Below are 13,932 nucleotides of genomic sequence, written 5' to 3' on the forward strand. Positions count from 1 at the left end.
TATCCTAGCTGCCATCCTGGATCACTCCCCCTCTACCTCGCCACTGCCCTGTTGCTCCAAAGCTGAATTTGGGGCAAGAGGGGAGAGCCGGAGCGCTGCTGTCCTTGGAGTCTGCAGCGGCGGCAGCAAGCCACACGGCCACGACTGTGAGCATTGGTCTCTGCGCAGACGCCAGGAGACCGTGACTGACGATGCGACCAGGACCTTGGGGAAAGGTGAGTCCTCTTGACAGCTGTCCGCGGGCTGGGGGCGCCCCGTGGCTGGATGTTGGCTCTGGTGAGGCGGCTGCCGGCCTTGGCCTCCAGACCAGCGTGGCGAGGAGGGACAGGCTTCCTCCGCACAAAAGCCACGTGCAAAAAAAGGTGTCTTCTCTGGGACACAGGAGGCGGAGCTCCCGCAGCCCTCTTGGGGTCCTGGGGAGGCGAGTGAGCCCCTCTCCCCTCTGGGCTAATCCGCCTCCCTGTATCCCCCTCCACCCGCAGGGAGCACCCCCCCAGGGCCTGTCCCAGAGGGCCTGATCCGCCTCTACAGCATGAGGTTCTGCCCCTACGCGCACAGGACGCGCCTGGTCCTCCTGGCCAAAGGCATCAGGTGAGAAGCGGGGGGGCCCCCATAGGCGCATGGGAACGTCTGATATCTGGGGAGCCCTGCTCAGATTTCAGAGGCTCTCTGTGCCTTTCTTCTGAGGCAAAGTCAATAAACGGTTAGCAAAGGACAGGTTCTTGAGAGTGCCGTCCTGAAATGCAGACAGGCCTGTGCAGGAGACTTTTAGGACAACTCAAAGTAAACTGAATGATGGCTTGGTGAGCTGGTTCCTCCCCTAGAGCTTGTGAAGAAAGGCACCACGGAGGCTACCGGGGCCTTCTCTGACTGCTCCGTCCAGTGTAAACCCCACCCCACCCCAGGCGTCTTCAGGTCAATTCTGTTCTCTTCATTGTGCTTGCAATGTTTTCTTATTTGTTTATCCGTCTTTCCTTTACATCTCCCAGCCCCTCCCCCAACACACATAGAAACACACACTCACACACACACAAATGTAAGCTCTTGAAGGTAGGGACTTGTCTCTCTTATTCATGGGCCAGAAGAGAGCCTGGCACGTAGTAGGTGCTTAAAACTATTTTTTGAATGAATGAACAAATAGTTCCAAACAGTGAAATAGAAGGAACTGCTATCAAAGAGGTGTCTTGAAGGTTCCCACACACCTGATAAATAGGTACACACCCGTCCAGAAGGAATTTTGCAAGATGAGCTCTTGCAAAGGACATCTGGATTTGGAAGGCAGAGCAACTTTGCTGGACTGTGGACGGCTGGATGGACCAGCTCAAAGCCAAGGTGTTGAGAAGTGTCACTCCAGCCTCTTGACTCTGGCCTTGGAGAATCGGTAGTTCGGGAGTTTAAGATTCATGTTAAAGAGATGCAGAGACTAATACAGAGACGTTTTAAAGAAAATTATGTAATTCTGCTCTGTGGAGTTTCTATGGCTTTTATTTCCAGGTTCTTCCCTCTTGCTCAATTCTACTTGGCCTTAAGGTTACTTTTATTTTTTTTAAGAAAAATAACAATTGATGTTTTACCCCCAGTGATGAAGTGGCCGCTTAGGAACTGATGTAAATAATTCTCTGGGGCAGGGTTTCTCACCCTTGGCACTATTGACATTCGGAGCTGGATAGTTCCTTGCTCTGTGTGTTTGGTGAGGGGAGGAGCTGTCTTGTGCACTGCTGGATGTCTAACGGCGTCCCTGGCCTCTACCCGTTAGATGGCAGTAGAATCCCCCTCCTTCCAGTTGTGGCAAACGAAAAATGTCTCCAGATATCAGATCTGTACTTTCAAACTTTAAAATGTACTGAAATCTGTGGTGCCGTGGTTAAGCTTGTGAGCTCTGAGTCAGACTGCCTGGCCTCCCATCTCGGCTCTGCTACTTCTTAGTGGGTGATATTGTGCAGGAGATTCAACCACAGGGAGCCTTATTTCTCTCACAGGGGCTGTGTTAAATGTTTTCTTTGCCTCCCCTCCGTTGCTCCTCATCATGATTCCCCGATTCACTGGGGAATCATGAGGAGCTAATGGGATAAGGCATCGAAAACATCTAACACATCTTACTGCAGGAATGAAGACGATGTTGTTATGTATTTTTCTTTGTACAAACCTAAATTCAAACAAAAACTTATTGCAGATTTTAATTTTATAGGTTGGTTGCTTCTGCTTTCAAGATGAGTGTCTGCCTGCCTAAGCCTTTCATTTTTGTTCTGTCCTGTTTTCCCTTTGCTTTGTAAGACATGAAGTTATCAACATTAACCTGAGAAACAAGCCCGAATGGTACTTTACAAAGCACCCTTTTGGCCAAATTCCTGTCCTGGAGAACAGCAAATGTGAACTGATCTATGAATCTGTCATTGCTTGTGAGTACCTGGATGACGCTTATCCTGGAAGGAAGCTGTATCCATATGACTATTATGAGCGAGCTCGCCAAAAGATGTTATTGGAGCTATTCTATAAGGTATATCCAACTTTTTTTTTTTTTTTTTTTTTTTGTGGTATGCGGGCCTCCCCTTGCTGTGGCCTCTCCCTTTGTGGAGCACAGGCTCCGGACGCGCAGGCCCAGCGGCCATGGCCCACGGGCCCAGCCGCTCCGCGGCATGCGGGATCCTCCCGGACCGGGGCGCGAACCCGGTTCCCCTGCATTGGCAGGCGGACGCGCAACCACTGCGCCACCAGGGAAGCCCCCAACTTTTTTTTAAAGCCACTTACACTCTGTTTTACTTTGTGTGTCTTTCCCAAACTCCAATCCATTTTAAAAGTCAAATCATTGGTGAAATTGATATGTTTTAATACATATGTGTGCCTTAGGAGGATAACTGGTGTGGAATTATAGTAAAGCTGTGACCTCTGATATTAAAGGTTAAAGGCTTAGCCTATAGGTACTTTTCCATTTGAACTAGCAGTCTCAAGAGTTACGGTTATGGCATAGTTATGACTGTGTAACTTGAGACAGGAATATTGAAAGAATTGAAAACTGGTGATACTTTAAAGGAACCATTTCCAAGATCCCAGGTAAAAAAAAAAAATTGGGGTGTGAAAAAGGTAATGCACAGAAGGAGATTAGCCTTTATGGGGAACAAGAGTGCCAACCATCCAGGAAATGTGTAGAAGAGAGAAAAGGGGGCACCTGTTGATAGTGGGAGAGAATATGATGGAGAAATTTTAAGACAGTTCTCTTTGAAAAGAAACAAAAATAACTCAGTGATATTAATAGCTGATGTCCGTTGAGCACTTGTGATGTGCCAAGCACTGTTCTAACTACCTTATAAAGGTTAACTCGTTTAATCCTCACCACTGCCCTTTAAAGTGGGTACTATTATTGCTCCATTCCTCAGATGAGAACACTGAGGCTTAGAGAAGGTAAGTGCCCTACCCAAGATTGTACAGCATGGAAATAGCTGACCGAGTAAGGAGCACCGGAGAGCCCCCTCTAAAACACCTTGTTTACCAGTGTGCTGTGACAAGTGGATTCCTGAAACCACAGAGGTGGCCCTCAGGGGGAGCTGGGGAGCTGGATGTGGGTGTTGGCCTGTTCAGCTGGAGTGACAAAGCTCTGGCTGCATTTTTAGGCAGAGCAGGAGCCCTCAGACTTCTCCACTAAGAACCTGTGTCCTCTGATCAGGTCCCACATTTGACCAAGGAGTGTCTGGTAGCATTGAGATGCGGGAGAGAATGCGCTGATCTGAAGCTTGCCCTGCGTCAGGAGTTCTGCAACCTGGAAGAGGTACAAAACGGGCCCCCCTCCTGTCCAGATGCAGTGGAAGAAGTGATGCAGGTCCCCACCCCGGTCACCCTGGCACCATCCACTTTCACAGATTTATTCTTTTCCTGCCAGACTTTGATAAGTTCAGTTACTAGGCATCTGATTTTAACTTGTGGGTACTTGCCCTCTGCTAACCTGCTCTGGAACTTTTCTTGAAAATCTGGCAAGGGGTGAGGGAGGGCATGTGATGGATTTCTTCCTTTCCCAGAATCACCACATTCCTTAAGTATCTCTGCACAGATCCTCTAGCTTCTGCCACTGAGTCCAAGGTCTATGTTGGTTAGAGATTGTGTTCGGCTGCTAGTAAAAGGGACCTAACCACTGTAAATTTGTCCTGTAAGGATTTATTCTTTCACACACACACACACACACACACACACACACACACACACACACACACACAAAAACCAAAAAAGGCACTCAGCTTTCTGCCATTGGCCAATTTCCCCATTCATTAGTAGCCTTTCACACACACACACACACACACACACACATACACACACACACACACACACAAACACACAGAGGTAAGGTAGTACAGGGCTGTTTTGATGCCTTCTTCATGAAGTTACCAGGGACTGAGGCTTTTTCTCTCTTCCTGTTCTGTTATTTTTGGTGCAAGGCTTATATCCTCAAAATAACAAGATAGCTGCTAGAACTGCAGCCATCACATCCAAGTTCCAGGTCACAGAAAGGACAACAGAAAGGAAAAAATGGCAAAAGGCCATACTACTTTAAAGGCTTTCCTAAAAGTCCTACCCCATGACTACTTAAATCTCATTGGCCAGAACTTAGTTGTAGAGTCATAAGTATCTGCAGGGGAGGCTGGGAAATTTAGTCTTTTAGGTGGGAACACCCTGCATAAAATCAGAGTTCTATAATCAAGAAAGAAGGGGAAAGTGTCTATGGGTAAGCAAGGAGCAATGACTGTTACCGGATCCTCCATTAATCTGGCAGTAATGGGGAATTCTCTGGTGGTCCAGTGGTTAGGACTCTGCACTCTCACTGCTGAGGGCCTGGGTTCAATCCCTGGTTGGGGAACTAAGATCCCACCAGCCCTGTGGCGAGGCCAAAAAAAAAAAATCCAGCAGTAATAGGGCTACTTACCCTGTACATCTAGAATAACCTGGAAGGCAGTTCTTTGACTTCCTTTATCTTTGTGCCAAAAACTGATAAATTCCCCCTATGGGTGGGTTGTAATTCTTTTGGCAGACAGAGAATGCTATTTTTATCCCCTTAAAGGAAAGCTGATTACTAATATGCTTCCATTTGACCTTTGTTAAGTGGAAGCAGTTGTTTATTTACAATTCCAGCTGCCTATCTTAGATTTATACAGTTGCAGTATTTCTGGATGATGAATAGTCATGTGTAAGAAATGTCAGACTTTGGTCCTGAGAACAGACTGTGGTCTTTACTCCAAGGAGGCAACTAGGATGAGGTAGACTCTTGGATCCTAGACTTGGCTTTACTAGATTACAGAACCTTTGGCAAGGTTCTGGACCTCTCTGTGCCTTGGTTTCCACATTTATAGAATGAGGGAGTGTTGTTTTTTGTTTTTTTTTTTTTTTGCGGTACGCGGGCCTCTCAATGCTGTGGCCTCTCCCGCCGCGGAGCACAGGTTCCGGACGCGCAGGCTCAGCGGCCACGGCTCACGGGCCCAGCCGCTCCGCGGCATGTGGGATCCTCCCGGACCCGGGCACGAACCCGCATCCCCTGCATCGGCAGGCGGATTCTCAACCACTGCGCCACCAGGGAAGCTCGAGGGAGTGTTTTAAAACAGAGATTTTCTGGGTTCTACAGAGGGACCACTGAGTAGGGGAGGTCTGGTGGGTGGTTCCAGATCCTGCTTCAGCCAGACCAGCCCTGCTCTTAGCACCGGATTTAACAAGACATCCAATAAGCTCGAATTTGGAGAGGGAGGGGGACCTCTGCTTTCCAAAAGAAGTTTGAAAGCTCTTGCCCATAGAGAATGTTTAAGGTCTTTATTTCAAAGAAGATTAGCTGAACTGATTTTATCATGTCTGGTTACCTTTTTACAGTTAATTGCTGGGCCAGGGAAAGGAGCTGGGAAACGAAACCCTTTAAATTCAGAGATAATTAAAAACACGTTTTGAACTGTGTTCCTCCTACTCTGTGTTTGGATGATGGATGAACTTGGAAAATTACAGATTGCTAAAGAAACGTATACTATTACGACGGAGGCACAGTTCTTTAGCTGGGTTCTTCCAGGGGACGTGAGCCTGCATTTTTGTGCCAGGCATGATGCTACAGGTGCTTTGCATACATCCTCTCATTTAATCTTGCCAACAACCCTGTCAGATCTAATAAATAGCATCAGTGAAAGCTAGCTAAACCAGGGCTAGTTTAAGGACCACTGAGTATTCAGCATTGTTCTACCAGATTTGAATGTAGCTTTTGTCCCCTAAAATGTTAGCAGGAATTGTAACTACAACAAAGGCAATATCAGAATCTGAAACATGCCCTCTGAACTTGAATTATTTGATTCATCCCTCTCAATACCAGTGTATTGACTCTAGGAGATTCTAGTGAAATTGATACTTGTCCGAATAATTCTAATAGAGATGGTCCCTCTCTATTAATAGAGATGACGTGTACAATTTTTTTCCCATGGTTTTGTACAATGAGGATTTTCTGTGAGTTGAAAATATCTTAAATATCCTTGGGCTTTCTGAGTGATAAACAACTCAACAGACCAATGTATAATTTTCTGCCACGTTATCCTCAAGCAAACGTCTCGGTTTAACTTTTGCAGCCTTACACTCTGACGTTTTCTTGTTTTGAAATAAATGCCCTGTTTGACTTTTAAATTTTTCTTTAAAAAATGTTTCATCGAAATTAAAGGCTTATTGTGCTTGTTATATAACCATATTTTTCTATTTTATCTTTACAATTCTTTGAGATACATTACTGCTGTTTTTCTTTCTAACCAGCAGGCTCCCCACTTGCTTTCCTGTTCTGAACATTTTTCTGAGTTTTAAAAACTGCCGGGCTGCCCTTCTCTAACCACACGTTCTGTCTTCAAACCAATTTGCTAGTCTTTACTGAATCATTAATCTCAGCAGCGTAATTTTTTTAAGCTTTAGTTTTTTAATCTTTATTACTGACTTTGATTTCAAAATAGCACCTGATCCCACCTTTCTTTTATCTTTGTGGATTGGAATGTTGGCAGAACCTTTCAGCTTTTCTTTTTTTGGGTGGCAGTGCCTTCATACTAAATATTTTTATTATGGAAGTAGTCCAATCAAGTCCAAGTGCAGTGAAGGACAGGATTCAGCCAGATTACAGTCACTTCCCATCTCTTCCCAACCCTCCCAGTTATAGGCAACTACTAATTTACTTTCTTTCTCTATGGATTTACCTGTTTTGGACATTTCATATATGTGGAATCATTTAACATTAGCCTTCCATGTGCTTCTTTTACTTAGTGTAATGTTTTCAAGTTTCATCCTTTATTCCTTTTTATGGCTTAGTAGTATTTCATTTTATGGATACACCAATCTTGTTTATCCACGCATCAGTTGATGGATACTTGGGTTGTTTCCACTTTTTGGCTCTTATGAATAGTGTTGCTGTGAACATTCATTTATGAGATTTTGGCTCGGACATATGTTGTCAGTTCTCTTGGATTTGTTAGCTAATTCAGCATGTCCACCTACGTGCCATTTTTTGGTTGTAATCACCATTCCTCCACACTAGGGAACTGGTTATCTTCTAGTCACCATGGCTACTTGAGCAGTTTTAGTGCTGCTAGTTTGGTAACTTAATTCATTGTCCAATACTGACAGCTGCTTTCTAGGTAAACTAATATTTGCTGTATTTCTTTTAATAAACTTCCTCTATACCTTCTCCCACCATGTAAACAATAGAATAATAGTTCTTCTTGTTATTTAAAAATTAATTTTACTCATCTTTGAGTATAAAGTAATACTTGTTCATTAGAGAAAGTTTGGAAAATACAGAAAAATATAGAAACTAAAAAAAGAAATTCATAATCCCACTACCCAGAAACAACCACTGTTATTATTTTTTTCTCTCATTTTATTATGTATATTATTATGTAGTTGAAATTGCACTGTATATAGAACTTGGTTACCATTATGACATAAGGATTTTTCCCATATTTTAATAAACTCTATAAATGCTTATTTATGGGTATAAGGGTGTTTATTAGAGCAGCCTTATTTGTTATGGTGAAAAATTATAAACCTTAATGTACATTAGATAGGGAATGGTTAAATGAAGGCTTCCCTGGTGGCACAGTGGTTAAGAATCCGCCTGCCAACGCAGGGACCACGGGTTCCAGCCCTGGTCTGGGAAGATACCACAAGCCGCGGAGCAACTAAGCCCGTGCGCCACAACTACTGAGCCTGCGCTCTAGAGCCCACAAGCCACAACTACTGAAGCCTGCGCGCCTAGAGCCCGTGCTCTGCAACAAGAGAAGCCACTGCAATGAGAAGCCTGTGCTCGCCGCAACTAGAGAAAAGCCCGCGCACAGCAACAAAGACCTAACGCAGCCAAAAATAAAATAAATAGAATTTTAAAAATTTATTAAAAAAAAAGAATGAGGTAGATCCATGTGTACTGAGATGAAAAGATTGCCTAGAAATATTAAATGAATTACACAGTAATACAAGTGATAATGATCCAATTTTGTAGAATAAAACAAAACTTAACTATATATGCATATATATATACATGTAAATAAATGCCTGGAAAGGTGTCTGGAGAGACACACATCAGACTCCTACTGGTGACTACTACTGGGAAGGGGGTTAGCACTGGGGTGGGAAAGAAAAGTGGTTAGAGCAGGGATAGGAAGGGAGAGTCTTTACCTTTTATACTGCTTCCTGTGTTTGAATTTTTTTTAAATAACGAGAATGTATTTCTCTATTAGATGTGTAATTATTAAAGATGGAAAAAAATCACTTTTCATTCTGCATAATTTGCCATATGTATAAGCCATAGTTATTTATCCAGCAACACTCATTAGAGTTATTTAGTTTGTTTCAGTTGCTTACCGTTGTGAATGATGCTGCCAGGAACAGCAGCTTCTTTGCATAAAAATCCTTTTCTCTATTTTAGAATATGTCCTTAGGCTGCACTTCCAGGAATGGAGTTACCAGGTCAAAGGGTATGACCACTTTAGAGGCTGGAGCTGGATGTTGCTAAATTGCTTCCTCCAAGACATGTGCTGTATACCCCCCACCCTCAGTGTATGGAAAATGCCCTTTGTATCTTCCCCTTTTCACTGTTGGGAGATTTCATTTAAAAAGACATTTGCCTGTTTTGAGAAACAGTAGTTTCTCATCGTTGATTTAATGTATATTTCTTTGATTGCTAGTGAGGTGGTGGATTTTCCCTCAAAGTATTCCATCTCCTCGTGTTTTATTTATGAAAATGGTCTACTACCCATCTGTTTGTCAAGGTCTTACTGATTTTCCTTGTTGATTTGTTTTTTTAGAGTTCCTTATATATAAAGGATATTGGCCTGTTTTTAAGGCACATTTTTTGGTTGTGTTTTAACTTGTTGTCTTTGTTTTGTACATATATAAATATAACATTATTGTTCTATAAGTCTTTCCTGTTGTGATTTCTTCTGATACTTTTATACATAGGGAATCCTCACCTCCTTCAGAGACTTGATATTCATTTATATTTTCATCCACCACCCATCACTTTAAAGATATTTGACTTGTCAAGACTTACCCGACTAGCTTTTCCCCCCTACTATCTTACAGATATATTTTGACAAAAGAATTAAGCCCGTGAAAAGGATTCCAGGATAGAATTTTCAGGGTGGTCCTTTGATCCCCCCAAATGTTGACGGGTTGCATTCCGAATCTTCACAGGGAGCTCCAGGTTGTAAGTGGTGATCAGCAGGAGGGGCGTGTTCTGCACAGACCCTACTTCTCAGGCTTCTTTCTAGAGAAGTGGTTTTATTTATACTCTAAGTTTGTTCTATACCCTTGGTTTGTTTTAAAGGGAATCAGCTCATGTTCGTTAGCTCAGCCTCAGCTATAGTATGTCAGTGTAGCAGGGACCTGAAATTTGAAATCTTGAGAATCTCCCCCTTATCTTATATGAACTTAAAAGATTTCTGCCCTGGAGTTGAGTACTTTGCTTCTGCTTCTGGATAAGGGCCTGCATTGCTGATGTACTGGCAAGTGGCTTTGTGTATTTTATTGGGGGAGGGGGGCCGGCTTCATTTTTTATTTTTTAATAAATTGCTATTTTATTTTTTTAATTTGTTATTTGTTTATTTACTTATTTATGGCTGCACTGGGTCTTCGTTGCTGCATGGGGGCTTTCTCTAGTTGCGGCGAGCGGGGCCTACTCTTCATTGCGGTGCGCGGGCTTCTCACTGCGGTGGCTTCTCTTGTTGCGGAGCACGGGCTCTAGGCACGCGGGCTTCAGTAGTTGTGGTACGCGGGCTCAGTAGTTATGGTGCACGGGCTCAGCTGCTCCACGGCATGTGGGATCTTCCCGGACCAGAGCTCGAACCCGTGTCCCCTGCGTTGGCAGGCAGATTCTTAACCACTGTGCCACCAGGGAAGTCCCGGGTCTGCTTCTTAAGAACTATTTCCATCAAGAAAAACCTCTTTCTTCCTCCTCCAACCAGGACAGCAGCACCCGCTGAGAGCCACCAGGCTGTCCTGGTTAGAGGTCCGGGATTTGTCGGCTGTGGTGTAAATGACCACGTGCAGGGCAGGTGGCCAAGTCAAGGTCTAAAGTGCAGTTATTGAAGCTGCACTTGAGAGTCCAAGATTGTAGACTGAAGCTTTTTAGAATGCCTGGTTTGAGGAAGTCTGGGCTTTGCTTCTCTTTACAATCTTGCTCCTTAAAAAAATTTTGCAGATTTCCTTTTCCTCCTTGTTTAATCTCCTGGCGGGGAAGCCCCGGCCAGTGAGCCTCACCACGATGGCCACAAGGAGGAGCCCTGCGCGCTTCTTCCTTCTGCGTGCGGTCTAGCACGAACCTCCTTTCGTCCGCCTGGGGGAGCCCAAGAGGCCTTCGAAGTAGATGAGTGGCCCTTCCAGGCTTTTCAAGTTGGGGTGGAAGTAGCGATACTCACGTCTCACCAGGCAGTCCCTCCCTCTTGATTTGCATGCTCACTCCTAATCCCTTGTCACATCTAAAAGCAAGAAAAGTATCTGTAGTCATTTTTCAGTGAACTGGAGAACAGAAAAGTTTTTAAAATAGAGTTTTCTACTATTCCAGAACATCAAATGGCTTTCCCTAAAATATCTCAATTCTTAATCTGAATTGAAGATGTGTTAACACTTTAAGGAAGCCTGAGGGCTTGAAGCTAGAGGCTCAGTTCCCTCCCCAGGCCATGCATGGCCTTGTGGGGATGTCTAGGGCCTTGGTGGAAAAGTGTCTTCTCTAAGCAGGCCATCTTGCCTTGCTTGACGATACCAAGGACAGTAGTTCTGAGAGTGAGGGAGTCCATCATGAGAAAAGCTATTCAACATTAAGAATGGCCAATATCATTATACGTGGCAGGTGGGTGACAGGAATAACTCAAAACAGAGTTTTTTTTAAATGACATTGGATATTAACATAAGCACCGCTAAGTGGGTCGAGGTATGGCCACAGCTTCCTGTTCTGTTTCTGATGACAGAACACTTAGGAACGATAAGACATTGGACATTAAGACTGTCGGTTTATTTTACTTCTGAGTGTCTGAAAATTTGTCAGAGCAGCTAATTGGCTGTAAGCAAGGAACTTAGTTTAAACTGAGAACACAGATGAACTATTTTGAGTCAAGTTGCCTGAAGACCTTCTTATCCATGGAATGAAACAGGAAGGAGAGAATTTTGAAAAGCTCTTTTGCCATGATTGTGTCACACCTCTTGGTTAGTTAGGTGCTCTGGCAGAGCCCCTGACAGAGAGACTGAGAAAGAGGAGAATTGAGGGGGAAGTTCTCACAGGGATGCTCAGAGCTGAGCCAGTCCTTGGATGTAGAGGGCAAGAGGCTTTCAGAGTTTGCTGATACTAAGCTTTTTGCTGCTACATAAATTTTAATAACAGGCAAAGAATTCACAAGAGACTTGGGGAGGCCTCTGTGATTAGAGTCATCATACATACATATTTGAAGTTGAATGACACAGGGTTGACACTAGTCTGGGACTTAGGAGAATAGTGTTTTTGTCTCAGCTCTGGCACTAACCAGAGGGCCCTCTTACTTCCCTAGGATGGAGTTTCCTCCTCTGTAAGCGAGAGTCTCTTGTGCTTCCACGCAGAAGACAAGAATCAGCTCACCAGCATGTTTTCCTCTCCACTTGAACTGCCAGGAAACTCAAGTCAAATCCAAAGCTTTATTTATTAAAGAACTCTGCAGGAGCCTTGGCTTGATATCTTGAGACCGTTTTCCTTCCTTATTTTGACCTTCTGTTCTTTTACTTTCTCTGATCTTAGCATGTTATTATTTTTCATATTTAATATTTTAGTGTACAAGTTTTTGTACACTGCAACTCTAATCCTTTGTGTAATGAGCATGGTATAACTAAATGGAAAAATGGAAGGGGAGTCACACTAGATGAATCACAGTGGCCCTTCCAGTACTGAAGTTCTGTGATTCTAAGGGGACAAGTCATTTCACATGTCCGGAAAGTCTCAGGTTTGCAGAGGAGGGAGCTCTCCTATTGAAGATCCTAAAGACGGTAATAAACCTCGAAGGAGGCCTGGCCAGGCTGTGCTCCTGGGTTACTGCAATGTGTCTGTAGGGGAGCCAGCACTTTGTGCTGGTTTATAGGAAGACTGCTTTTCTATTGGGATTTTTAGACTTGCTCTATATGAAATCTGGTGGAGAAATGCCTGTTTGAGGCAGGGCTCAAGAATCTACAGCTGTATCAAGAACTCCAAGGAATTTTGATATCACACTTGGATTAAAGAAAGTCTGAGGGAACGTGTAAATGTATTTCAGGGGCGAGGGAGAGGCTGGCAGAAGGTAATTGATGCCTCATTCATTTCATCCATATACTTATCTTGACTTTTTATTGTACCAAGCACCTTGATAAGGCTTAAATTGCTTTATGAGTGTTTATATAAAAATTGATTGTATCTATAAGATCATATATATTCAAAGGCATACTCCTACTCCACGTAAATGAAAAGCTTGAAAAATGTATACTAAATAAACATCAATTACTAAGCAGTTATTCATTTTCAAAATATCTCATCACTTTACCAAAGGACTCATCATGGGTTCTAGTAAATGTCCATATGTGGTCTGTTTTGACAAGGACTTTCTCAAGAGTACCTCTGCTCTGTAAAGCAGAAGAGTTATATAGAAGTTACAGAGTCGATCAGTTTAGATTCAGTTCTCGTTTGTGCCATGAAAGGCCAATAAGAAGCTGGAGGTATACGTTTCAAAGCCAGTGATAAAAGTTTGGGCGATTACTATCTGTTCCTGAACATAAAGAAGGTTTGGGGCTTTCTGGAATCCATAAAAACTGAACAATTTGTTCCTTTCCCCTGTAAATCAGGACTTATTTACACATGACTAAAAATAGCCTCTGTTTTGAGTTTTCATTGGCCACATTCTTCCGCTTTAGTACCATCTTGTGAGTTTCTTCGAACAAAGTGATGCCACCTAACATTTTTTCAGACTTTCAGGACACTAGTCAGGGGGGTCTCCTGTATGCCATACTGGGAGGTTATGAAGACATAGGCACCAAGATTTGCTTTCTCCTCTGAGAAGGGTGGCAGGTGGAGGATCCCATTGATCTTTTCTGTTGGGGAAGGATTTGCTTTCGTAGATGTAACCTCTGGGGGGGGGGTCTCTGTGCTTTCTTATCACGAGAGCTCATGTTTATTCATGCATGATTCCATCACTCCTCACCATAACCTCTGAGGAGGGCACTGACATTACCACCATTATACAGATGAGAAAAATGAGGCTTGGAGGAGGAGGTGGGTAAGTTGCCCTGGGTTCCATGTTGAATGAGAGGTAGAGCCCAAGGTAGGACCAGGTCTGCTGGTACCAGAGCTCATTCTTTTTTTTTTTTTTTTTTTTAAAATTTTTTTTTTTTTGGTGCATTGACTTCTAAAGTCTTTATTGAGTTTGTTACAGTACTGCTTATGTTTTATTTTTTGGTTTTTTGGGC

General features: G+C 43.5%; 2 protein-coding genes across 2 annotated transcripts in view; one reads left to right on the forward strand and one right to left on the reverse strand.

Moving 5' to 3' along the window:
• LOC102977001 (glutathione S-transferase omega-2) overlaps positions 1-13,932 on the forward strand; it is a 17,935-nt gene continuing 4,003 nt past the window's right edge. The window contains exons 1-4 of the mRNA XM_024121652.2: positions 1-215; positions 483-591; positions 2,275-2,497; positions 3,662-3,763. Coding sequence (XP_023977420.1) covers positions 533-591; positions 2,275-2,497; positions 3,662-3,763 — 384 coding nt within the window. The 5' untranslated portion in view covers positions 1-215; positions 483-532. The remainder of the gene's footprint in view (positions 216-482; positions 592-2,274; positions 2,498-3,661; positions 3,764-13,932) is intronic.
• The window catches only part of ITPRIP (inositol 1,4,5-trisphosphate receptor interacting protein), a 49,389-nt gene continuing 45,881 nt past the window's right edge, over positions 10,425-13,932 (reverse strand). Inside the window, exon 2 of the transcript XR_008616071.1 lies at positions 10,425-10,955. The gene's annotated coding sequence lies outside the window, so the exon portion shown is untranslated. The remainder of the gene's footprint in view (positions 10,956-13,932) is intronic.

The sequence above is a fragment of the Physeter macrocephalus genome, chromosome 20 (assembly GCF_002837175.3).
Source record: "Physeter macrocephalus isolate SW-GA chromosome 20, ASM283717v5, whole genome shotgun sequence".
Taxonomy (NCBI): domain Eukaryota; kingdom Metazoa; phylum Chordata; class Mammalia; order Artiodactyla; family Physeteridae; genus Physeter; species Physeter macrocephalus.